At 39.3% G+C, this 24326-nt stretch overlaps 1 protein-coding gene across 1 annotated transcript; it reads left to right on the top strand.

Moving 5' to 3' along the window:
• Positions 1-1409: 1409 nt before the first annotated feature.
• TOPBP1 (DNA topoisomerase II binding protein 1) lies at positions 1410-23916 on the top strand. Its single transcript, XM_058808784.1, has 27 exons — positions 1410-1490; positions 2083-2217; positions 2761-2904; positions 3399-3580; positions 3701-3894; positions 4699-4878; positions 5738-5907; positions 6456-6619; positions 7529-7776; positions 8066-8385; positions 9175-9347; positions 10362-10573; positions 11140-11429; positions 12172-12345; positions 13269-13378; positions 14420-14543; positions 14924-15070; positions 15562-15658; positions 16262-16454; positions 17262-17488; positions 18587-18750; positions 19685-19799; positions 20312-20475; positions 21481-21621; positions 22508-22597; positions 23045-23206; positions 23550-23916. The coding sequence occupies exons 1-27, from the start codon at positions 1410-1412 to the stop codon at positions 23691-23693; spliced, it is 4545 nt and encodes a 1514-aa protein (XP_058664767.1). The 3' UTR covers positions 23694-23916.
• Positions 23917-24326: the final 410 nt, after the last annotated feature.

Raw genomic sequence — 24326 nt, 5'->3', positions numbered from 1 at the left:
CCACTGTGGTGACTAGGAATGGAAGGGAGGTGCATTGGGTACATAGGCAGGGTTACCCTGTCATGATGCAGGCAGATGCCAAGAGTGTGGTTCAGGCTTCCAGACCCTGCTCTGGAAGGAGAGCATTTGATGTTTTTGCCCACAGCTTGGAAGCTACAATCTACAGGAATGGAAGTGAGGTGCAAGGTCCAACACCTGGGTCACGGCAATGCCAGACATAGCTCCAGGTAGGGTGCAGCAGCGATTGAGAGCAGCCCAGTGGAGAAGGACTTGGGGTGATGGTTGATGAAAAACTCAACTCACTCTGCTCTTCTCTGGCCACAATTACCACTGCACCACAACTTTTTTGATTTCTTTCTTCTAAAATATATTACCACAGAGGCATTACTGCCATTTCTAATTGGCCCAATCCACCTTTGGATCTGCCAGGGGTTGGCTCTGCCGGACATAGAGGAAGCTTCTGGAAGCTGCTCAGAGAAGCCACCCCAGCTACCAAAACCCAGGCCCTGCAAACCCAATACAAAGTAACTGAAGGGGGCCTGCAGGGAAGCCAGAGAGGGACTCACAGTCAGGAACTGCAGTGATAGGACAAAGAGTAATATATATAAGGCATAAATTGAATAATACAGGGCACAAATTGAAAGAGGGGAAATTTAGGTTAGATATTAGGAAGAATTTTTTTCCTGTCACAGTGGTGAGGAGCAGCGTGCCCAAGGAGGTTGTGGCTGCCCCATCCCTGGCAGCGCCCAATGCCAGGATAGGGTATAGGGTATTCAGTGGGATGTGTCCCTGCCCATGGCAGAGGAGGCTGAGGCTCCAGGTCCCTCCCAACGCGTTTTCCCTGTACGATTCCCTAAGTTCCGCTCCCTCCCCTCCCCGCCCTCAGGGAGGCGCTCGCCCCGCCCGCTCCCCCACGCGCGCTCCCAGCGCCCCCTGCGGGCGGAGCGCGGCCGCGCAGCCACGCGGAGCCCCCGCTCCCGCCCCGCCCACATCCGCTGGGGCCCCGCACCCCAGCCCCGCCTCCCCTGCCGACCCCGCCCCGCGCCTGCGCAGTGCCAGCACCGCCGCTTTCCCGCGCGGGTGAGGGGCCGGGTTTGTTGGGGGCTCCGGTGGGGCCGGGTTTGGGTCTGTCGGGATCGGGAGCGCCGGGCACCGGTGCCCAGCAGGGACCCATCCGTGCGGGCATTGGGCCCCGTGGAGAACGGGCCTCCCGGTGAGGAAGGGGCTTTCCGGGGGGGAAGGGGTCTCTCGGGTGGGGGCCGGCCAGTCCCCGCCCCTCCGTGCCCGTTTGAAGCGGGTGCCGGGCGGCGTGTGCCGGGCCCGTGGCCCGGCGGGGACAGGGACGAGAGGGCTTCGGGCTGCGGCGGGAATGTCAGGGCGCTCACTGGGTTTTGCTTCTTAGTTGAAGGATGAGAAGTAGTAAGGAGCCGTTTTTTGTGAAGTTCATAAAGTCTCCCGGGAGCTCGGAGTATTTTTCTAAAGCTCTTGAGGTAAGTGGGTTTGGTCGCCTGGGTGAACTTGGTGAACTGGTGTGTGATTTCTGTATCGTAGTTAGCTGCATGTGCCATACTATAAGATAAGTTGTATGTGTACGCCTGGAAATAAAGCTGTTTCTATAGCAGGGATGCTTAGTGTGTAATAAAGCTTGTTGAACAAGAACAGTTTTGTTGGAGAGCCTCATGAAATAGCTTCAATTTCAAAACCCTGTGGCATGTAGGGAAGGGACATGTATCTTGGAAGGCCTGCATGGTGGTCACTCATCTAAGAACAAACTTTGAAAGGACACTCTGCATTGTTTTACACCTTGGGAGGTTAGTTGGGAGCCAAAGGCACTGTATGGCAGGATCGAGTCCTGAAGGCCTCTGTGCCAAATATTTAAGTCAGAATATTCTGAAGACTCAAGGGAATGAGGGAGACACCTATGAGATGTTTTAGCCCTTTCTTCTGCCAATACCTGTTTGCATGGTAGCTTTGTTGTGAGGTGTTTCAAGGATGTGCACTTGTGTAGTTTGCACAGGATTGCTTCTTTATTAATTATTTACTAATTAAATAAATGTTGTTGTTCACTTCATTTACCTGCAGTCTATAAAAGAATTCCAGTCAGAAGAACATCTCCAGATCCTTGAAGAGAAAACAGTACTCAATATAAAAGAAAATGATAAATCACTTTACATTTGTGATCCTTTCAGTGGTGTGGGTTTCAGTCATCTCAAGAAGGTATGTCACCCAGCAACTTGCTTTGAGCTCTGTTCTTTTCTGTTTAGAAGCACTCATGTCCTTACTTAGATCCTGCATGTTCTCTCCTGCACTGAGTGCAGCAGTGTGAGCTTCATCCTGTATTTAGGATACAGGATGAAGCAAAGCATAATGATTATTTTCAAACATTTGGAAAAGTAAATGGTATGGTTGGTCCTGATTCTGATGGAGTCTCTGAGCTGGGTCTTACACTGTTTATCTCCTGATAAACATGATTTGATCTGCAAGAAATTGTCTTGTGGACAAAGGCTAGCTGGAGTTCTTTGGCCATAGCCATAGCATCAGCTGCTTTTACTGAGGCCAGAAAATCTACAAGGATTGTACAGAAAATCCAGAACTGAAAGTAAAAACAAACCTGTCAGCTACCTGGGAGTGCTAGAGGAGAAGGCAGAGGACAGACCAAGAGCCCTGCCCTCTTCAGAATTCAGGAACAAGGAAAGTCTTCCTGATGCCAATGTAGCCTCTGCTTATTTTCTTGGTGCTTTTCCTGTTATTTTCTTGCAGCTTGGCTGTAGGATTGTGGGACCACAGGTAGTTCTGTACTGCATGCAGTCGCAGCGGTGTGTCCCGAGAGCCGAGCATCCCGTGTACAACATGACCATGGCCGATGTCACAGTGTCCTGTACCAGCCTGGAGAAGGACGTGAGGGTAAGGCCTTCCCAAGGATGGGTTGTTCAGCTGCTTATCATTGGTATTTGCTTTGCATGGTTCATTAGTAAGGCAACAGTCAGGGCATGTATGTCTCATTGTGCCTAGATCCATCAAGTCTTCTGTAGCTTGTAGACAATGTGTAGTTTATTCACATATTAATGCACCTCAAATATTATTATATACATTTACTCTATTCAGATACCTTTTTCTAATACTGCCTAAAATGTCAACCATCTGCAAAATTTTGCTCATACAGCATAATTGGCATGTTTTTATTTAGGATATATATTATGTTCAGTTTATCATAAGTGCAAATAAAATGGAAATTACAGTTATGTTTTATGGCTTTATATCCAGTTAGTATTTTTTTAAACTGTTTTTAGGGGAAATAATGGACAATTGAAATCCGTGTTCTTGGTGTAAGATGAACATGACTGTCACATAGGATCTTTTTTCCCTGATGATTTTCTCTATTTTTTTCCTCCATCCAGGAAGAAGTTCATAAATATGTGCAAATGATGGGTGGATGTGTATACAGAGATCTCAACGTGTCAGTAACTCATCTTATAGCTGGAGAAGTTGGCAGCAAGAAATACTTGGTAGCTGCTTCCCTGAAGAAACCTATTTTGCTTCCCTCTTGGGTTAAGACATTGTGGGATAAGTCTCAGCAAGGGTATGAAAAAAACAAAACCGATTTTGTTTTGGGTAATGTTAATTCTTATGTACAGACTGATTTCTTTTCCTAGCTGATTTTACTTGCAAAATAACTTCTTTCTCGCTTTCATCCCTGTAGCATGATGAGGTACACTGATGTTAACATGGAAGACTATGCCTGTCCTGTGTTCCTTGGCTGCACGATTTGTGTCACTGGCTTAAGCAGCTCCGACAGGAAAGAAGTGCAGCGCCTCACTGCTGAGCACGGTGGGCAGTACACGGGGCAGCTCAAGATGAATGAATGCACTCACCTCATAGTGCAAGAGCCAAAAGGTAAAACTGACAGAATAAATGCTGTTTTCACTCCTGGAGTTGGAGTAGTGTGAAGGTGTGTAAGCACAGGAGGTGGAACTGCCTCTGTCTGCTTCAGTGTTGCTCTTACTGCTTCTCTCTAGGGAATCACTCTTATGGAAAGAGTTACACAGGGCACCTTTGCTTTGCTTTAAAGACATGAGAAAGAGAACAAAAGAGGAAGAAAAGCCAGAGATATAGATGGCATTTAAAGAAAGGAAAAGGAAAAATCCTAGAGGGGATAAAGAAAAGAAAAACTTTTTTTGGGAGACCAGGATAGGACGTAATTTGTACCGTGATTGAAGTTGGATTGTGGCCTGATGTTTTTTAGCTGATTATTCTTTGTGCCTTCCAAATTCCCTACTAAGGTAAAATGAAAGCTCCTTTTCCTTTCTCTTGGGAACATGAAAGGATTTTAGTTTTATTGTGAGAAGAAAGGAAAGGTTTTCTTTTTTGCCTTGATTTCCCTCTCTTTGCTTATAGTGAAATATGCTGGGACTTTTTCCCCTTTTGTGTGCTTGAAAGCTTTAAAGCCTTTTTCCCCTTTTTGTTTCTTTAATGCCTTGTCATACCATGGGTTAGCCATCCATGAGATTTTTCTACTCTGACTTTAATTACAGCATAAGCAGCTTATCAACAGTCTAGTATAACATAATTTGTCCATTAAAATCAGTTATTTGAATTTCTAAATTTTCTTAATGTCCAGCCATCTTTTAGCAATCGATATTTGATGCTTTAGTCTTTTAATAATTGTGACTTTTTTAAAATTTTATTTTCATTTGGAAGGTCAGAAGTATGAATGTGCCAAAAAGTGGAATGTGCACTGTGTGTCTGTGCAGTGGTTTTCTGACAGCATCAAGAAAGGCTTCTGTCAGGATGAGACAATGTATAAAATAGAGGCTGGATCAAAACTGAGTAATGCACCCAGTACATCAACACCTACAAATGACACCAGCAAGCCTCCCAGTAAGTAAGATATTTTAAAATGTGTTTCATTAAGGAGAAAGAACTATTTTGAGATGAGTAAGATGCTTGCTTTTATAAATAGTGGTTTGATAGTTTGGGTTCTAGATTCAGTTTAAGCTTAAAGCATAATAAATTGCTTTTATGCACACTGAATATTCCAATATGCGTAGTCTTGAAATATGTGGATGATTGATTAAAAAAATAAACTTGAATTAGGTGTATGATTGTCTGCTTAAGAACCAGTGGTGTATATCTGTACATCCTAAAAAAGCACAATTGTTCATAGATTTAAGTTGAAAACACGCAGTTTTGGGGTGGGGCAAAACAAATAAGTTTTTATTAATCTTCTTTTCTATTTAGTTTTTCTTTATACACTTGCTTTTATTTATTTCATGCTAATAACAGAAGGACAGTTAAAAGTAAGCACACATGGTAGCCTAAAAGATATAGCCAGCTTTAATGTACATCCACGTGATGCTGACTGCTCTTAAATTAAGAGTTGATTTCTCTACAACAAAGAGTCCTGTTTAATTTAAGAAGTATTTCTCATAGGTGTCACAAAACTAGAATAACAGGTTTGCAAACAAGTCTCATTGGCTGCTGTGTCATGGGTGTCGTCCTTTAGGAAATAAACAGAAGATGATCCGCAATCTTTCTAATAAGATGATGTTCAATCTGTGTATAAAGAAAAGGTTTAGCAAAGGTTTTACTTACCTAGTATTTTTCATTCTTCAAACTTTACATTTCCTTTTAGCACCACAAAATTGTAAGTGGCAAGTCTGTATTTTCTTTAGTGAAGCAGTGGAGAGAGCTGAGCCAAATCTAATGCCTTCTTTTTTAATTTTATTTTTATTTTAAGATCACACCTTTTCAGATGTCAGCCACATTTCCAATATCAATTTGAGTGGTGTTAATGAAACTGCATGTAGTTCAGCTATGAGCAGCAGACTGGATCCTGTTTCTGATGAGCTGGAAAACCTGGACATAAGTTCTTTTCAAGCTGCTGAAGATTTGCTAGATGGGTGTCGAGTATGTTTAACGGTGTATACTTTGAAATGTTCAGTTTTAACAATGCAAAAGCAACTATGTTGAAGCACTGGCACTTTCTGCTTGAGTAAATAATTTCCATGGTCAGCAACAAATACCAAATTTATTTTGTGTCCATGTGCTTGTGTGTGTGTCTACCTATCTGTGTGTGTGACTATAATTATATTAAAAATGTAGTGGAAGTATAAAAATTTATATTTATAGGCATCTCCATTTAAACATTAGAGGGAATGGGTTCTAGAATTAGTGTGTGGGTTTGTTTGGTTTTGGGCTTATTTTGTTTATGCAATTTTAGGGTTTCATTCCATTAATAAACATTGACTCATTGCTAGACTAATTTGCAAAGCTAAATTAATCTTTATAAATGCTTAACTCTTTTTGCTGCTTCTCAGAAGCTGCAGCACTGCTTTCTGTGTTCTGCAGCAGTTGAAACAAATGATACCAAAATAGTCTACTTTATTTTTTCTTATTTTGTTGGTGTTTTTTTTTACATTTTTAAGGCTTTACTTGTTGCTCTGTTCTCTTTGTAGATCTATCTCTGTGGCTTCAGTGGCAGGAAGTTGGACAAGATGAGAAGGCTTATTAATTGCGGTGGTGGTGTTCGATTTAATCAACTTAATGAAGATGTTACTCATGTCATTGTGGGGGAAAATAATGATGAGCTGAAACACTTTTTGGACAAGACAGCTCACAGGTTGTGATAACTGTGTTGCTTAAGATCTAGTTACACCTCTTTTCCACCTCGGGTGTCCCCAGCACAGAAAATGCATCAAACTGTTGGAGTGAGTTCAGTGGAGGGCCACCAAGATGGTCAGAGGAATGGAGCACCTCTCCTGTGAAGATAGGCTGAGAGGATTTGTTTGAGAAGGATTTGGGGTGACCTAGTTGTGGTGGTCTTCCAGTACCTAAAGGGAGGTGGAGAGGAACTTTTGACAAGGACATGTAGAGACAGGACAGAGGGGAATAGCCTTAAACTGAAGGAAGGGAGGTTTGGTTTAGCTATTAGAAAGAAATTTTTTACTATGAGGGTGGTGAGGCTTCTCTGGTTGCTCAGATAAGCTGTGGTGCCCCATCCCTTTAAGTGTCCAAGGCCAGGTTGAGCAACCTAGTCTAGTCAAAGATGTCCCCTGCTCATGGCAGGGGTGTTGGAACTAGATGATCTTTAAGTTTTCTTCCAAACCATTTTATGATTCTTTGAAATCATATATTGATTTGAAACTACTAAGTAATTCTTGATTTAAATGAGAAGACTTAGAGCTAGTGGTAGTAAATATGTCCACATGGGCTTGTCAGTACTGTATCTTTGGGTAGCCATAGGTAGAAAAGCAAGTGTTCTTATTGGTGAAAAAAGGTGTTAATGTGCATTTATTAGTGCATTGAGGAGGAAGAACTTGGCAGTGCAGCAGTGGCAGATATCATTTGTGTTTTAGAAAATAATTGTGAAATGCTCTCTTCTCAGACTGAAAGAATTAAAATCTTTTAAGGGTTGTAAATTGCCCAAAGCTTGCTTAGTATTAGAGTTACAGACTTTGTGTGTGTATATACTGGTTTTTTTTGGTCTGAAACCTGCTGTGACTTGTTTCTATAACGTTTTATTTTATAGGCCTCATATAGTGACAGCAAAGTGGTTGCTGGAGTCATTTGGCAAAGGTTGTCTATGTCCAGTGGAGCACTATATCCCTCTAAACTACCAGCTGTTAGAGAATCCAATTTTAGAACAACCTGGACTGAAGTCAATTTTTCCCAGAAAAGCCAGTCTCTTAAAGAAAGATGCTGTGAACATTATAAAACACCAGAAAACTGCTGAAGATGACTTCCTCTCTCAATATGCAGATAACTATTCTGCACTAGGTATGTTCTAGGCTCAGCATACTGTAGAAAATTTAACTGCTCATAATTAGCATTTGAGCTTGCAGAATTTCCTTATTAAAAATTCATTCACATCTAGTATGTTAACTTCTACTTTGTGTTTCAAAATTCAAATTTAAATAGGCCTATGTAGAACAGTTTTTTAAGTAAAACCTTGCTGAAAACAGCACAATTGTGTAATTTCTTCATGAAACTGTTTTGGGTTGTCTTTGATGTTCTTGTCAAACAGTTATTATGCTTGATTCTTTTTTATTTTTCTTTAACCTTTCAGATGAAGTTGAAAAACTAACATCCAGAACCTTCAGTGATGTTACTAACTCGACTGCCCAAGGAGAGAATCAGCCTTCTTTCTGTAATGGGTCTTTGGCAGAGTCTTCTGCACTGGCTGAAGGAGGCTTATTTTTCAGGAAGAGATTTTTTCTTCTGGGTTTTAGTGAAGAGGATGAATCCTGCCTTGCAGATATTATTAAGGAAAATGCTGGAGAAGTTCTGCCACTGCAAAGCAGAACCGTTGCAGACTATGCTGTGGTACCTTTGTTAGGGTGCACTGTGAAGGCAACTGTTGGTGATGTTGTCACAAATACATGGCTGGTAAGGGAGTTACACTTTTTCAATTCCCAAATAAACAGTTATCTCTATTAGAAATTTGTCTTGTCAGAATGCAGTTATTAATGGCTTAAATATAAAGATACTGAGATATCAGCCTCATTTAATTTGAAATGTGCTAAACAAAAGCCTTCATTAAAGCCTCTGTATCTGTAGGGTGTCTTATCTGTTTCACTTCATTTTCCACAGGACTGTTAAATAGGACTTCATTGTCATGACCCAGGCTTATATGAGGTCTGACAGCATTCTGTCTAAATGAACTGTAGAAGGAGCTAGTTGATTAAAAATGATTTGATATTTTTGTTTGTTTCATGCTTTTTGTAAGTTTTTTTTTTTTTTTAATCTGTAGCAGAAGAGCAAGTCTTTATAGCTTAAAAATGCAAGAATACTAACCATCTTTGGCAAGAGCAGGCCCATGATATAGACTACCTCCTGTTAGCAGCTTTCAGTATTAGGTAACTTCCTTTGAAGTAAATCTATACAGACCCTCCGATCATGTACTGAACTGGAAACTTCCAGCTTTATGGGAACATGCAGAGTTGGAATTTTAGTGACTGAAAAGTTCTGAATAATGCTTCAGTATGTCAACCTTGACAAAATAGACATGGTCTAAGAAAGAGTTTGTCTGAACCAGTGGGAAGTAATTTGTGTGATGGTGGAAGTATGATTGCTCATTGTTGAGTCCATAAATGCTGTTGTAGAGTTGCTGAAATCTTGTTGGCTTTGTTACTATTTGACTCGATTGACATTTTTATGTTTTTCACCTTCTTGAAGATAACGTGCGTGGAACAGCAGGCCCTTTTAGATCTCCGATCCAATCCACTTTTCACACCAGTCCTGGTAATGGAAGGAGCTACCCCTCTGGGAGATTGTGTTCTTTCTTTCAGCCAGTTCACGGGTGCAGAGAGAGACTCCCTTGCTTATCTGGCAGAACTGCTGGGAGCCAGGTACTTCTGGCACAGTTTCTCCTTGATCTTTCAGGAGCCAATGTGCTGCCATTATGCATTTCATTTCTTCTGTACAGATACTGGAGTTAAAGCTCTTTTGAATTCCATCCATTTACAAAACCTCATGCTGAAGCAATGAGACATCATTATATAGGTCTTTAATTTTGCTCTCTTTTAAGGAAATATGGTCAGTACTCACACAGTCTAATTTCTACCAGAGTATGCTCAGTCTCTTATTTCTCAGTAACTGAGTCTCAGCAGCTTTTTACTCTGCTCATGAACTGATCAATGCAAGTCAGGTTTTCAGATGTGGCCTTCCAAGTTGCTCTTTGGTTGTCTAGGAAAGGACCACTTCAGTACTATCTGACTTTGCCTCATAAGTATGGTGAACCCCATTCAGTATCCCAGCTCCTAAGAAATGGTGTTCTATTTGCTTAGAATTCACAAAAATTTTTGAAAATCTTTTAAAAAAGCATGTTTAGTCATGACATGGCAAAATAGCTTAGAGTAAGTATCATTTGGTCTGGTTTGTAGCCTGCTCAGACTGAATTCTTTGCTGATGAGTTCTCAGTCCTGGCATCTTTTTGCAAGATTGTATCACAGATGATAAGAGAAGAACTCTAATATAAAGAAGATTGTTCTTCATTTGGAAGTGATGCTTGTTGACTCTGTAAGGAAAGCAAGCCTGTTCCATTCATCTTGCTGAAGAATGTTAGGCTCAGCATAGGATTTAAAAATGGGATATTGCTGGGGGCTTGCTGGAGTAATTGTTTTCAGTGCTGGTAGAAGTGAAACATTACTGTGTAGCATTTTTTGTTGTTGTTTTGGGAGTTATTTGGGGGCTATTTGTGGATTTTTTTTTTTTCCTTTCTGCAGGTTAGGCTGTAAAGTGTGAAGTGGGTTGCCTTAAATATCTACTTCTATTGGTTCTTCTTCTATTGTGAGAATACAAATTATAATAGTATAAATGTTGCCTAGATTAATGAGTTCATGACTAAATGAACCTGATTGCAGAGTCCAAGAATTCTTTGTGCGGAAAGCCAGTGCGAAAAAAGGAATGTTTGCCAGCACCCATCTTGTGGTGAGAGAACCGAACGGCTCCAAGTATGAAGCTGCGAAGAAGTGGAATTTGCCAGCAGTCACTGTAGCTTGGCTTTTGCAGTCTGCAAGGACAGGAAAGAGGGCAGATGAAAGCAAGTTCTTGGTTGAAAATGCAGAGGCTGAAGGTTCGTTCTTAGCAAGTTAGGGGATATGATTGTGTCATTGTACTGTTTGTTCACAAAAAAGAAAGCAGGTGTGATGAAATTTTTTTTCCTAACACCTTCAAAGTATTAGAGCTAAAAGATATTTTTCCAAATATAAAGATAGAATTGTAGATTGGTTTGAGTTTGAAGGCACATTAAATCATGTAGTTCCAACCCCTTGCCATGGGCAGGGACACTTTCCATTAGATCAGGTTGCACATGCAACCATGCTGTTGAGTAGTGATTACAGAAACGATATTGTGTGTTTGCTGCAAATCTCGTGGAGCCAGTGGGCTCTGGTGCTTATCAGTCAGTTGGGATTCAAGCTTAGTGTTTACACTTTGTCCTTTTCAGCATGTATGCTGCTTTGTAGCTTGCATGAGAATTGATTAGAGATCTATCTTAGGACTTCAGACTTGTTAGTCTGCAATGATTTGATGCCCCTCTCTTCAATTCTTCATAGTTGCTGTTTAAATAAGAGTGTGTGGAGTCTGTGTTCAAATGGAAAACCAATTTACTTGCTTATGTTTTCTTTGTTTCTTTTAAAGACACAGAGAGTTTCATTACTCAGCTTAGCAAGACACCAGCAACTGTAAAATCTCCTAATTTTGAACAGCCTATTCATATTCTTGAAGCTGGAAAAAAAGGACCTGTGACCCCCCTTGATATCAACAGGTTTCAGAGTAAAGCTTTCCAAGCTGTAATCTCTCATCATACTGGGAAGACAACTCCTGTTGCACAAGGGGGACCACTTCAGAAAGAACCATCTTTAAATCTTGACACACCATCAAAGTTTCTTTCCGAAGACAAGATCTTCAAGCCCTCTTTTGATGTGAAGGTGATTTTTGAAAACTTTTTAGTCTGTGTGGCTAGTACTATTTAACATGTGCATAAACTTTAAACAGCACAGAAACCTGTGCTTTTACCTATTTTTGTGATGCTACATACAGACTTTCCCTTTTGAACAAAGCCAGGGAAACTGGTTCGTTTATTTATGTAGTTTAGTTAATGGCTTGTGGACTAAATTTATTGAATAGTAAGTGTTGTAATGTTCTCAGCAAAGCTCCTTTGTGCTTATTATGCTTGTGTGTCCTACACCTCAGACAGTATCCAGTCTGTGTTCTTTGCATCTAGAGACTGATAAATGTGACAAGGCACCTTGGAATTGCTCCCCATATTTGTAAACAAGTATTTGCATTTTCTGATAAAATGCTACATTGATGGTATGTTTTAATGTAATAGCTTTAGAGCAAGGTGCAAGTACATTAAAGTAGTTGGTTGGGGTTAGGAGTACCTGGGTTTGGTCACTGGCTTTTCCATTGAGGGCAGTTCTCAGTGATGGCAGTGAAGAGAGAGGTTAATAAACTGTTGTCATCTTGTTTTGCTTCTGCAGGCTCTAAGATGGGGTTTGCCTTGTACAGCTTTTGTGCAGTGGTTCTACAGTTGCTCTTGGTAACTGTAGTTTGCTGTCCTGGTTTAGGAGTATGAAGTCCTACTGTATTTGTAAAACTTGCACTTAAGTTAGAATTTTGTAATATGTTCATTAAAGGCAGTCAGTTTCTTCTTTTTTTTTTTAATAGGATGCTCTGGAAGCTCTGAGAACTCCTAGGGGTTTTGAACAAAGAAACAGGAAACTGAGCACACCTCTCTCCGAAGTCATTGGCAGAAACTTGAAACTGGCACTGGCAAGCAGCACAACTCATGCAGCAGCTCTTACTGCCAGCCCTCAGTTGGCTGCTGCACAGCCAGAAGTGGTAGGAAATTTGGGGGTTTAGTTGCTGGAGCATAGGTTTAAATAAGAAAAAGCTTTATCTTTTATGATTTAAGTTACAAAGGAATTTGTGATTTGTTATGTGTGATAAATTCATATGATTATGTGTTCTTCAATGACAGTTAAAGCAATGTAAGATAGAGGAATTTCCTTATGGAAGGCAAAGAACTTTAAAACCTTTTTCTACTATCTGCATTACTGTCTCGAATATTAAGCAGTGGCTAAGCAATATGACATAAATATGTGCCAATTTAAACTGTAGTATTGGAATTCACACTTAAGAAATTCTCAGATTCCAGCTAAACAGGATTAGATATTTTGTCTTGGACTAAAATTTGGGTTCTTTATTGATGCATGTGTCTTCTTTTCCTGCCTTCCTCTGTCCTTAACGGGAGAAGAAAAGTGAGAGAAAACAAAAAGATGTAGGAGGAAAGGGAGGATTTATGTATTGCTTGCCATGTTAGTGCACTGTTTACTGTTGGAGGGGTAGAAAACTTATGACCTCTGGAAAGGGAAGGCTGCTGCTTCTTTTGTAGCTCTTTAGTCTTCTAAGGAGCTTCTCTCACTCACTTCTCTCACTCACTTCTCTACAGTGAAATACTTCAGTAGCATCAGGTTTCAGAATTCCTTAATTTCAGTGTTCAACCTGTGATGAAAGGAGTAGGGTATGTTCTAGGGAGACTGGCTGAAACTTTGTCTTGGCATTCCTAGTGCATGGTATGTTAATAATGCTGGGTTTTGAGCATGGGTAGGGGAGCATCAAAAATAGAGGAAGTGTGTTTTTCTTACTTTTGTAGTCACTGTGTATTTTACTACATACTTCACTAAATATTGAAGTATTTTTGTTATTGATACAGAAGCCTTCTAATCATGACTCTCCTGTTTTTATCCCTCCTGCTTGACCAGGAAGAAGAGCCCAAGCCTCTAGCTGGTGCTGTTATATATGTTAGTAAAAAACTTAGTAAGAGGCAAAGGGAGCTGAATGCAGTGGCAGCATCTCTTGGAGCAGACTACAGGTATCAGCCAATACAGTGGCTTCTGAGCTTTTGCACTGATGTGAATTCTGATAACTTTGAGTGTTTACATACTGTTATGTCTTTTGCTACAGCTAAACATTAGCTTTCACCATCCTAAACAACATTACAAGTCATCCCCTTGTAGTGTGCAATAAAGCCATTTTTCCCTACCACTTCCCCAGTCCCCATGTTCTTTGTAAGTCCATGTCAGAAAGACTGTTTGTCCAGAAGTCTTCTTGAATTGCAGTTTTTTTTTTTTTCCTCCTTTGGTTTGGAGAAATTTTGCTTTTGGATGGTTTAACATTTGCTTTATATTTTACATTTTGAATCTAACGTGAATTTGTGTATGTGTCTCCTGGCTCAAAACAAGTTATTTTCTTGATTGTAAGCATGGCTAAGTCAGTGTTCTTAGAAAAGCTTAGGAAAAATAGGTTATCATGAAGAGAAAGTACAAACTAACATTTTTGATTTAAGACAGAATTCTGCTTCCACTATGTGTGTTTTGCTACTGACTTTTATATAAATGTTATTATTCATGATGTGAAGGAGGTTAGCCTTATGTTTGGTAGTGCCTTAGAAATACTGAAGATAGTTGGATTAGATAGAAAATACTTGTTTTTATCAGTTTAAAAATTGACAGTCATCATTTTTGTTTATTTTGAGCTTCAAGGATCAATATTTCACTTGCAGTTCAATATGGCAACAAAAGAAAAAGCTTTTGTCCTGGCTCACACATTCTTTTCAGAAACTGTTTTAAAATTCTACTTAAATAAAAACAAAACATGTAGCAAACCCCCTATTTTCCATATGTTTATCCTATTTAGTTTTCTTCAGGAATGCTTTGAAAACATGTTGAAGTTGTGCTATCATGAAACTGAATGCTGTCTTTTCTGTCAAAGAACGTAGGCTCATTGTTTATTGAGGCATAACAAAATAGGCAAAATTACTTTAACTTGAACAAGGGAACAATTTTTGAGCTGGATTTATGATACTTTTTGATAGAAATTCCATCTTCAAGTTGTATCTTGTTCTCTTTTCCAGATGGTGCTTTGATGAAACAGTAACACACTTCATCTATAAGGGCGGACAGAATGATAACAATAAGGAGTACAAATCTGTTAAAGAACGGGGTATACATATTGTTTCAGAACATTGGCTTTTAGAGGTATGAAGCTTGTTTTTTTCCCCATTTAAAAGTAAAATGAAATGGAGGCTTAAACCCTCCAAATTATAGCAATGGGTTTTCTGTAAGCATTTATTCTAAACATACATAAGGACTGATGTTTTGCATCCTGCTTTGAATTAATAAATTGAGTGATCTCTTTTCACTGATGTACATTTACATTGTTTTCCATAAGGAGAAAATAAATTCTCTTCCACTGAACACTTCTGCTACATTTTTCCCAGAATGGCAACCACGTTTTTCTCCTTGTGTGAAGTATTTCTTTTGACAATGTTTTTATTGTACTTTTCTTATGTTTAGGTGTGAAGTTTTTTATCTCAGTCAATTCCTCATCTTTGTCTGATTAACTGGTGTTATTACAGAGTGCCCAAGAATGTAAACGGCTTCCTGAATCTCTTTTTCCTCACACTTACAATCCCAAAATGAGCCTGGACATCAGTGCAGCACAAGACATCAGGCTCTCCTCCTCCTCCTTTCTTTCAACTGGAAAACCAGCAGAGGAAAATGAGGTATGGTGTGTGATAGCAATGTGTGGTCCATGATTTGAATTCAGTTAGTAGTTATATTAACATAGTAATAAAAACACATTGATACTAATTCAGCAATGTCCTGAATCAGGTTCAGCTAGTTGTTAATAGTAGCTATTGCATATGTTCTGTAAGGTTTTTCTGCATTTGTAATAATCATCTTCTGGGATGATGGAGAAAAACTCAGGCATTTCAGCATTTGCTTTCCAGATTTGAAAAGATAAATATCTTTTCTTTTAGGTAATGAGATCCAAGGTGTGAACTTGCTTTAGTAGACATTAAGATTTCAGAATTGGAGTTGTCATCCATGCTACTGTTCACTGTTCTACTGTCGTTGCAGTAGCAGAAAGGTTAGATTTACTCTAAGGCAAGATTAATGATCTTCAGAATTTATACAAGTGTTATACATGGTTAAAAAGCAAAAAAAAAAAAAAAAAGGGTTTCAGAAATCTGCTTGTCTTCATTGTTTTTAGATTATTCCAGAGGATGAAGATGATGTAACTACTGACCAAATAAAGGAAACAGTCACTGTAGGAGAAGAACAAATTGTAGCAAGTGAATCCAAAGGAGGTAAATGTAAATTGTTGTTTTCAGAATTTTTATGGACTATCAGAGTATCAATATGAGCCTTTGCAGTTCCAGGTGCTGAATACTATGATTTGGAAACTTCAAGTAGCATATTAGTATACAGGTCAAGTACAGCTAGCTTTTATTGGTGCTGGATGCCAGCAAAGGGTTTTCCTCTCTCTTTTAAAGATCTTGGCAGCCCAGCAGAAAATCATGACCAGTCATTGGAAGATACTTAATTGCCATTTCTTTGTTTTTAAAACACTGAAGTTCATCCTTAATGTGACAGATTTTTGGTTTGGAGTATATATTATGTAATTAAATGTGTTAATGCGGATCTAAGTTAGATTGTGTGAGGAGATTCAGAAGTGAGCCAAATGGAGATTTCTCCTTGTGTCTAAGAATAAGTTACTTAGGGCATATGTAGTTTTCCTTGATAGTCTTGCCCAAGTACTTTTCCTCTTTTTAATGTATAGTCTTTGTCCTGGTGGAAGGAGGGAGGTTGAGTGGGATTTCAGTTTTCACTGAGACAGTGAGCAGTTGTTCACTTTTCACTTGCTTCAGTATAAGAGTTGTGATAGTATGAGTTTTGTTTCTTCTCTTAAGTTTTAACCCAAGCACTAGAAATGAGGGAGAACTTCCAGAAGCAGCTGCAGGAGCTCATGTCTGCCACATCACTAGTGAAGCCACAAGGGCAAAGAGGATCCCTTTCAAGGAGCAGCTTTGATGGCTCTCCAGCCACTCCTGACAGCGCACGGTCTGTGCGAAATGGCCGCAGTAGGGTCTTGGAAGCTCTAAGGTATGGATTTGTATTTAAATGTATCTTGTTTTGTCCTTGCATGTATTTAGACATTCACTGATAGTTGAATAGGTCTCCAGGATTTTCAAATGTATTGTCTGTTTCTACTGATGTGCTTGAGTTGCTTCTGCAATTCAGAATGTTTAACTGGATGTGCTAGGTAAAGTCAGAATATTGCCTTAATCCATAGTGGGTATCTTTTGTTTTTTATAAAAACCAGAATAGTATGATTGGTTTTAATGTTCAGGTTTTGAACTGGCTTATTTTCTTTCTCTTCAGATTCCTTAGTGTTCTTATAGCTTTTGAAGAAAGTGTGTATGAATGCTTACATAGGTCATAAAGAAGTAGTAGGCATTACTGCAGAGCACCTCTGTGAATGTTTCTTCTCTTTTATTTTTCTTTTCTCTCCAAATGGAGAATAGGATTTGAATTCCATCAGTACTGATGTGCAATAAGACACTAATGGAACCCTTGCAAAATAATTCATTTAGCTTGGTGCCTATTTGTAAATAAATAGGCTTAATAAAGCGTAAGGTACACTGATTTTATAATAACTTATTAATATGCAGATAATAAAAAATATCTGCTGGTATTTTGGGTGCCTGTTTTCAGCCATGCTGACACTTAGGTTCATAAAGCCAAGGTGCTAGAATAGCTTCTATTGTGAAATTTTCCCCTTTCCCAGCCATAATTTCTAATAATGAGGTCACTTGGGTTCTGCAGTTGCTGTGATCATTAACACATTGCCTCCTAGAGTGGAAGTCTTCTGTAAAATGAGTCTGTAAGGTGTCTTGGTTTTTCCCTTAGGCAGTCCCGCCAGGCACTGGCAGATGTAAATACAGAGCCATCCCAGAGCGAGCAGATCATTTGGGATGATCCTACTGCGAGGGAAGAGAGAGCAAGACTTGTCAGCAACCTTCAGTGGCCTAATAGTCCCTCTCAATACCTTGAGCAAGGTCAGAGTAACACCAATAAGAACATGGATGAGTCTGCCCTCAAAGGATCTGTACCCGATGCAGAGATGGCTGGTATAGGTAAAATTACAAATGCAATATTCTTGTTCTGTGCAACAGCATCCATTTGGCCTTGGGACTTATTTTAAAATACAGGAGTATTTGAGTTCTACTTACAAAAAATGTGAGCATTGTTGGCATTTCTCAAAGGCCAAAAATGCAATTTCATGTCTTTGAGTTCCATTATGTGTTGCTGTTTTTTAAAAAGAAGCTTTCCCATTCATTTGTGGTCAAACACCATATAGACTAAAAATACTTAGTCTAATATTAGTTTTAATATTTACTAAAAATAGACTGCCGTGGCTCCAAAAAAATGCCAACAACTTGAAGGACTTAATAAAATTTTTCAAGTTGTTTTGGTTTCTTTGTTTTTTTGAACCACAGCTGGTTTCCAGGTAACTCCACAGGTAAGTATAGTGGAATTCTAATGGGAATACCATGAGAATCTTTTCCATTGTAGTGTAATGGAAAGTATTTATAGGTGAAAAATTGGGGTACAAGATTAACTCACAGACCCAAAACACCAAGATGTGTCAAGTTGCTGATGGACATGCTTGGGTCAGGATTTGGGAAAGATACTATATTTATGTTCCCTGTTCTTGAGGTCAAAAGTCTGTTGCTAAGATTAAGGAAGCAACATACCTTTACTGCCAAAACCAGATGTTTTTCCATCTGTTTTGCTTTCTTTCTGTTCTGTGATAGCAGAATCCTTTATTTCTCTCTCCCTGCTGCCACCAACTCCTTTCCTCAGTCTACTTGCAGAGTTTCTATAGCAGCAGTCTTCCTGAAAACTGACCTTGTCCTAGAGGAGGTTGAAGAAAATTAGATAATTCCATTCAACTGATTTTTGGTTCAACTAAATCAGTCCAGTTTAGCCAAAGAAATCAGATCATTTGAGGTTTTCAGGTGTTTTTTTAAAAGCAAGGCATTCAGGGACATGATTGCAATATTGCTGGTGGTGGTTTGTGGTATAAGGAAGAGCATCGTTATCAAAGGCAGGTGAAATATAACTGTACATGTTGTAGCAGCAGTTGTGGGGATTTTTAATTTTTATTATATCTTTATACATACTTATAATCTTCCAAAGGCAAGTCATGCAACACCACTTTACTTTGACAGATGTTCCTGAGGCTGGGCATGGAGATGTGACTGAAAGGCTGAAGAATCCCATATGTAGAGATCCTGAAACACCCATTAAGGATAACTTGATCCCTACTCCACAGGCACCCAGCATTGCTTTCCCCCTGGCTAACCCTCCTGTGGCACCAGAGCCCAAAGAAAAGGTTTGTCAAATGGAAATATATTTATGATGATTTGTGTTCTGAGAGATGCAGTTATACCTAAAGAAATTTTGAATTTAATGATAAATATAACACGTGCAGGTCTGGATTTAAAATCTTGAGGTGGATTACTTTTGTACAGTTCTATTATCTTTTTTCTCTTATTTTCATTACTCCCCCTTCCTTTGAGATTTTTAACAGATAATATTTGCTCAAAAAAATGAAGTTTGTTTGTTTAAAGGAATGAAGCTTTTTGTCCCATTAGTTAGTGCTGGGATGCTAAGGCAGGCTTTGGAATGAAGAATTACTATGTGTACTACTTGGAACTCCTCCAGCCATGTTAGGATGACAGAAAAAAATTTAGGCCTTTGTTTCTTTGGTTGTATCTGGAATTTTATGTTTAGGTACAAATGGGAAATTATTTTTTTCTGCCAAAACCAGGTTTAAAATTCTATTTTATTTTGAACTTGGAAAGGGAAAGGAAAATGAGCTTATAGTCTCACCTGCAGTGTGTCACTTGATGCTCAAAGTTTCAGCAGCTGTTTGTCTTCAGAGCTATAGCATATCATCTTAGTGGAAAGACCCTCAAAAACCATGGTATTCTGACCTGACAGAAAGTGAATGAATGAGGCAGTGTGATAGATCAGTGCTGATTTCTTCATGTGTTCAACCTGGCATTCCATGGATGTGAATGAAGGGCTACTTGTTATGACAGATTAGTTCAGCTGTGCCCTGAAGAAAGGGGGAACCAAGAGGATGTTCAGGCAGGAGCCTAAGGATAATGATAAGATCCAAGCTTTTTGTCAAGTGCCTGACAGGTTTGGTTCTGCTTTTCCCAGCTAAAAGAAACTTAATATATAAATATTTGGCAGAGAAATAGTCAGCTGTCAACCTAATAGTTCTGTCATATTTTCAAAATCTGTTACCATATTTCTAGGTTGTTACTGAAGATAAGAAGGTTGATGAAGAAACAGAAAAACTCCGTAAATTTCAGCTGTCTTCTCTTAATCCTCAAGAAAGAATTGATTACTGCCATCTGATTGAGAAATTAGGTATTTGTGAAATTCAGAATAGTATTTGTCTGTATATGTCTGCTCAGCTGTGTCTTGTTGGAGAGAAGAAAGGGCTTCTGTTAGTGACTCATCAGATTTGAGGTCTCAAATTTATGGCTTTCTGTACTTGTGAGCAATTCTTTGAATATAGTGTTATTATAATGTGAGTGATCAGCTTTTCCATGAAACAGCAATGGTTTTGTCTTCTGATAGTTTTCTTCTAGCTGTTTTTACAACAGCCTCATTCTTTACTGTTGGGAGTGCCCAGGATGGGCTCTCTTCTGGTCTCTTGTTCCTGTCTGTGTTGCTGTGGCATTTTACAGAGCCACTCTTTCCTGGCTGCTTCTCCCTCCCTAGCAGCTTCTGCCCATGTCTTTTCAATGACAATACTCTCCATGTAAATTTGAGCTGAATTTTTGTCTGAATTCAAATAATTCTCACTTAGAGTCGATCCTTTCTGTGTGTGGCATGATACTTAGATAATTTGAATGCAATTCATTCCTCACTTCAAGGTGGAATAGTACTTGAGAAGCAGTACTTTGATGCGAGCTGCACACACATTGTTGTGGGACATCCTCTTCGCAATGAGAAATTCTTGGCCTCGATGGCGGCTGGCAAGTGGGTGCTTCACCGTTCCTACCTGGAGGCGTGCAGGGGAGCCGGCTGCTTTGTTCAGGCACGTCACCCTAGCACTAGGACATGAGTGTGTTTTACCTTTTTGCATTTATTCTTGTTTTGCACTGCTAGGGAAAGACAGCTTCACAAAACCGATGGCTAGTTTAGGGTGCCCAAGCCATGGGAGTGTTAGAGAATCCAAAATCTGAGAGGTTTTTGCCACCTTTGTCTGAAAACTAGCCCTGCACCAAACTGCTAATGTAAGATAAATTAAATACCTATGCTTTTTATAATTGTTTCTTAAAATTGAGTCTTTGAATACCTTTTGGTAAATTCTCACTGTTATCAGCTAAATTTACATGGCTCTTGTTAAACCAGGAAAAAATCTTGATTCTTTCAATAAATGAACATATATTATTTTAAAATAATTTGATTTTATAACCATGTATGTAAATACTTTTGAACTCTACCTCTTCCAATGCCTTCCTAACTGTTAATTTTGCACTCTTCTGATACTTCTCAGACAGTTCTTTTACATTGACCAGGCTAACTTTAAAGAAAGGCCTGTAAACTACTTCATATCCTTATGTATTAAAACTGACTTTAATTGTTTTGGAAGATACTGCCGAAATATAATCAGTGGTATCCAGTGTAGTGAGATGCTTTGTCCTGCTGTTGAATTCTATTGTAGATGTTACTGCAAGAGGAATCAGATTATGTGCAAGACTTGATGTCGCAGAAAACATGAGTTAATTTAGATAAACATGTGCAATTCAGAGCAATTGCACATTTTTATCTAAATTATCTCAAATATCAGTATCTTGAATTCTACCTAGAACTGTTTCTACCTAAAATTATCTACCTAAATTATCTCGAATATCAATATCTTGAATTCTACCTAGAACTGTTTTGGCTAGATAAAATCCATTTATATATATAGCTACAGTGAGATGAGATTTGTTTCAGGGTTTTTTATTTTCTATTTGGTGTGGGTTTTTAAAATCTATTTTTCTGCTGATGAAGTTGGCAAGACTGCTTTGTAATCCAAGCTTATGATTATTTTCAGGAAGAAGACTATGAGTGGGGAAGTAACTCCATACTTAATGTTTTGTCTGGAATCAATGTAAACCAGAAGAAACTAGCAGTGGCAGCCATGAGGTGGAGGAAAAAAATTCATAAAGGGAAGCAAGAAACAGGTGTTGTTGAGGTATATAGATAATCCTGTAATGTGAGTTGTACAGTGTGGATGGACAGGACAGGGATTGTCATCAAGAAACTAAAAACTTCACTGTCAGGGGAAGGTTCTGTCTTGTTATTAAGAACAAAACCTCTTGGCTTGATATATTCTAGTTAAGTAATTTTGTTTTTTAAAGAAGTTTCTGTGATGGTATGTTAAAAGTCTTAGTCTCCTCTGAACCATTGTTCATGTTTTGCAAGGCTGGAATGTGGCTACTTATGTATGTAAGTGTCCCTCAGCCAGGAAGATGATGTTTATTCTTCAGAGCTCTCACTGGAGAGCTAACCTAACTCAGCTCTGCTAGGAAACCAAAACTGGTTACTGCTTTCATAGTCTTTCAGTGAGATTTTTGGAAGTGAGACTTGAACTCCCCAAAGCCTTTCAACTCCTCTCAAATCAGGCATTGCAGTTGAGGTTTCATTGAAAGATTATGTTTCAATTATGTCGGGAGAAATCTGGTGTGTTACAGTAACATTTTTAAAGGGAATGCTTGTAACAAATCTATCGTGCCCTTTGCCTATGTGGAAACCACGCTGAGTGTTCCTAGGAGGCAACCAGTTGGCCCTCTGTGCTGTTACTGTAACTAAGTGCATGCTGGGGGAACTGGGGAAGATGTTTCCAAGTTACTGGGGTTTTTTTAAGATGCATTTTTCACAGTGTCTGGTGTTTTGGTAAGCACACTCTGCAAGGGTCTTCCCTTAGAGGGGGCTGGTAGCTGTATGTTCTGTGGATTTTTTTTCTGGCATGCATACTTAAAGGCAAAACTGGGTAATTGCAGGTCTTCATCTGAAGACCCATTAGATCTTTGTACTTGTTCAATACCAGCATACTTTTGACTGAATTGTCATTTATCTAGGGTGCTTTCAGTGGTTGGAAAGTGATCCTGAATGTTGATCAAACCAAGGAAGCAGGATTCAGGCGCCTTCTTCAGTCGGGAGGAGCAAAAGTACGTAGTTGATTGAAAAAAACAATGAACTGCATATGTTGTTTAATTATTTTTTCTTTCTGTTTAACTCTGTGCTGGGCATTTTTCATGAGAGTAAAAGGTCTTAATGAACAAAATTGCTTACACAGGGTAGCTGAGAGATGGTCAAAGGGTGGGAGGAAAAAGCTTTGTCACCTTCACTTTGCAAGTGGTCAGGCAGAGCAGCTTGTCTGAGGTTACACAAGTCAGTACTGCTGGTGGGAATTGAGGATAGAATTTCTGTCCCCTGCTCTGATGGGAAGGATCACCCTTTTGGACAGGTATGTGATGGTACAGAATGCAGCTGTAAATGGTATTTGATTTCCCACTGGTTTTCTTAGTTTGATGAGAGAAATTAAATGTTATGAACTGCATTTGTCTTGGGGAAGAAACTCAACTAAACTTTTGTGGGTCGTGTTTTGTCTGTAGGTGTTCTCTGGCCATTCTGCTTCTCTCTTTAAAGAAGCAACTCACCTCTTTGCTGACTTCAGCAAACTGAAGCCAGATGACTCCAGGGTGGACGTGGCAGAGGCAGCAGCCCAGGGAGTGAACTGCCTCAAACCTGAGTACATCGCTGACTACCTCATCCAGGTGGGCACAGCCAGGGCTCCCTGCCTGCCACACTGCCCCAGCCCCCTGCAGGGGATGGCTGCTCTACCAGTCACGGGCTCCTTTGCCAGGAACTGTTGCCACAAAGTGCCCGTGCTGAGGGCTTTGATCTGTGGCCTCAAATTTATGCTCTAACATGACTTGTTCTGGTACTGGCAGTGGGATCTCTTGCAGGGTAGGGAGCTGCTTGCAAAACATATTTAAAATGTAGGTGTGTAATATTTGTTTTGTTGTTTCAGTTTTAGACAACTAATGAGCTGTTTCTGTTATCTCAAAAGCTGCTCTTCTTGAGCTGACCCATTCTTTTTTTCTTTCTTTACTGAAGGATCCACCTCCCCCAATGGAGTCTTACTGCTTGCCAGAAGCTGAGTCTTACCTTCAGAATAACTCAGATCTTGGAATTGGATCATCCCAGAAAAGAAAAGCACTGGGAGAAATGAGCAGAGTCAAGCGATCCAGAATACACTAAGCATATTCTCTGATCTTAATTTGTACATTTTAAAATTCATATTTATATTTTTTCATTCTTGCCCAAAAAATTAAAAGCTTTGAGTTTCACTTTTAATTTGTCCTGAGATTAAAATAAATTTGCAGTAATGCTTATAGGAAAGATTGCTTTGGTTACCAGTAGCATCTAAAACTATGGCAAGAATTCATCCAAAACATATTTTACCTTGTCCCAGCTATCCCATCACTAGTGATTTTGTCTGTAGACACAGTTGTATAATATTAGTTCAGAAATCATTTGTAAAATGCTTATCACATCTTGTATCTGTGTGTTGTGGGGAAAATACCAATTGATGAAAATTCCATTGCATTTCCCATATAGTAATAGACTTAGATTTTTGCATTATTTTTTCATCTTTTGGTATTTTCTATTGGAAGGGAAGAGCCAAATCAGACAAAAAGAACTGGCTTGTAAATTTTTTGTACTAATAGAGAGTGTAGTAAATTATTGCTATAGATTACAGGTGCTGTTGCTGCCATCCTGAGTGCTAATGAATCTGCTCAGCAACTGTAGAAACAATTCTGTTACCCAAGAGGTGAAGTTTGTCTTGACCATGCTCCCTATTTGAATCTGTGACAGGAACTGGAGCCAGAC

This window comes from Ammospiza caudacuta, chromosome 1 (genome assembly GCF_027887145.1).
Source record: "Ammospiza caudacuta isolate bAmmCau1 chromosome 1, bAmmCau1.pri, whole genome shotgun sequence".
In the NCBI taxonomy this organism is placed as follows: Eukaryota; Metazoa; Chordata; class Aves; order Passeriformes; family Passerellidae; genus Ammospiza; species Ammospiza caudacuta.
Note: the sequence above shows the minus strand (reverse complement) of the source record. Positions and strands in the feature narration are given on the sequence as shown.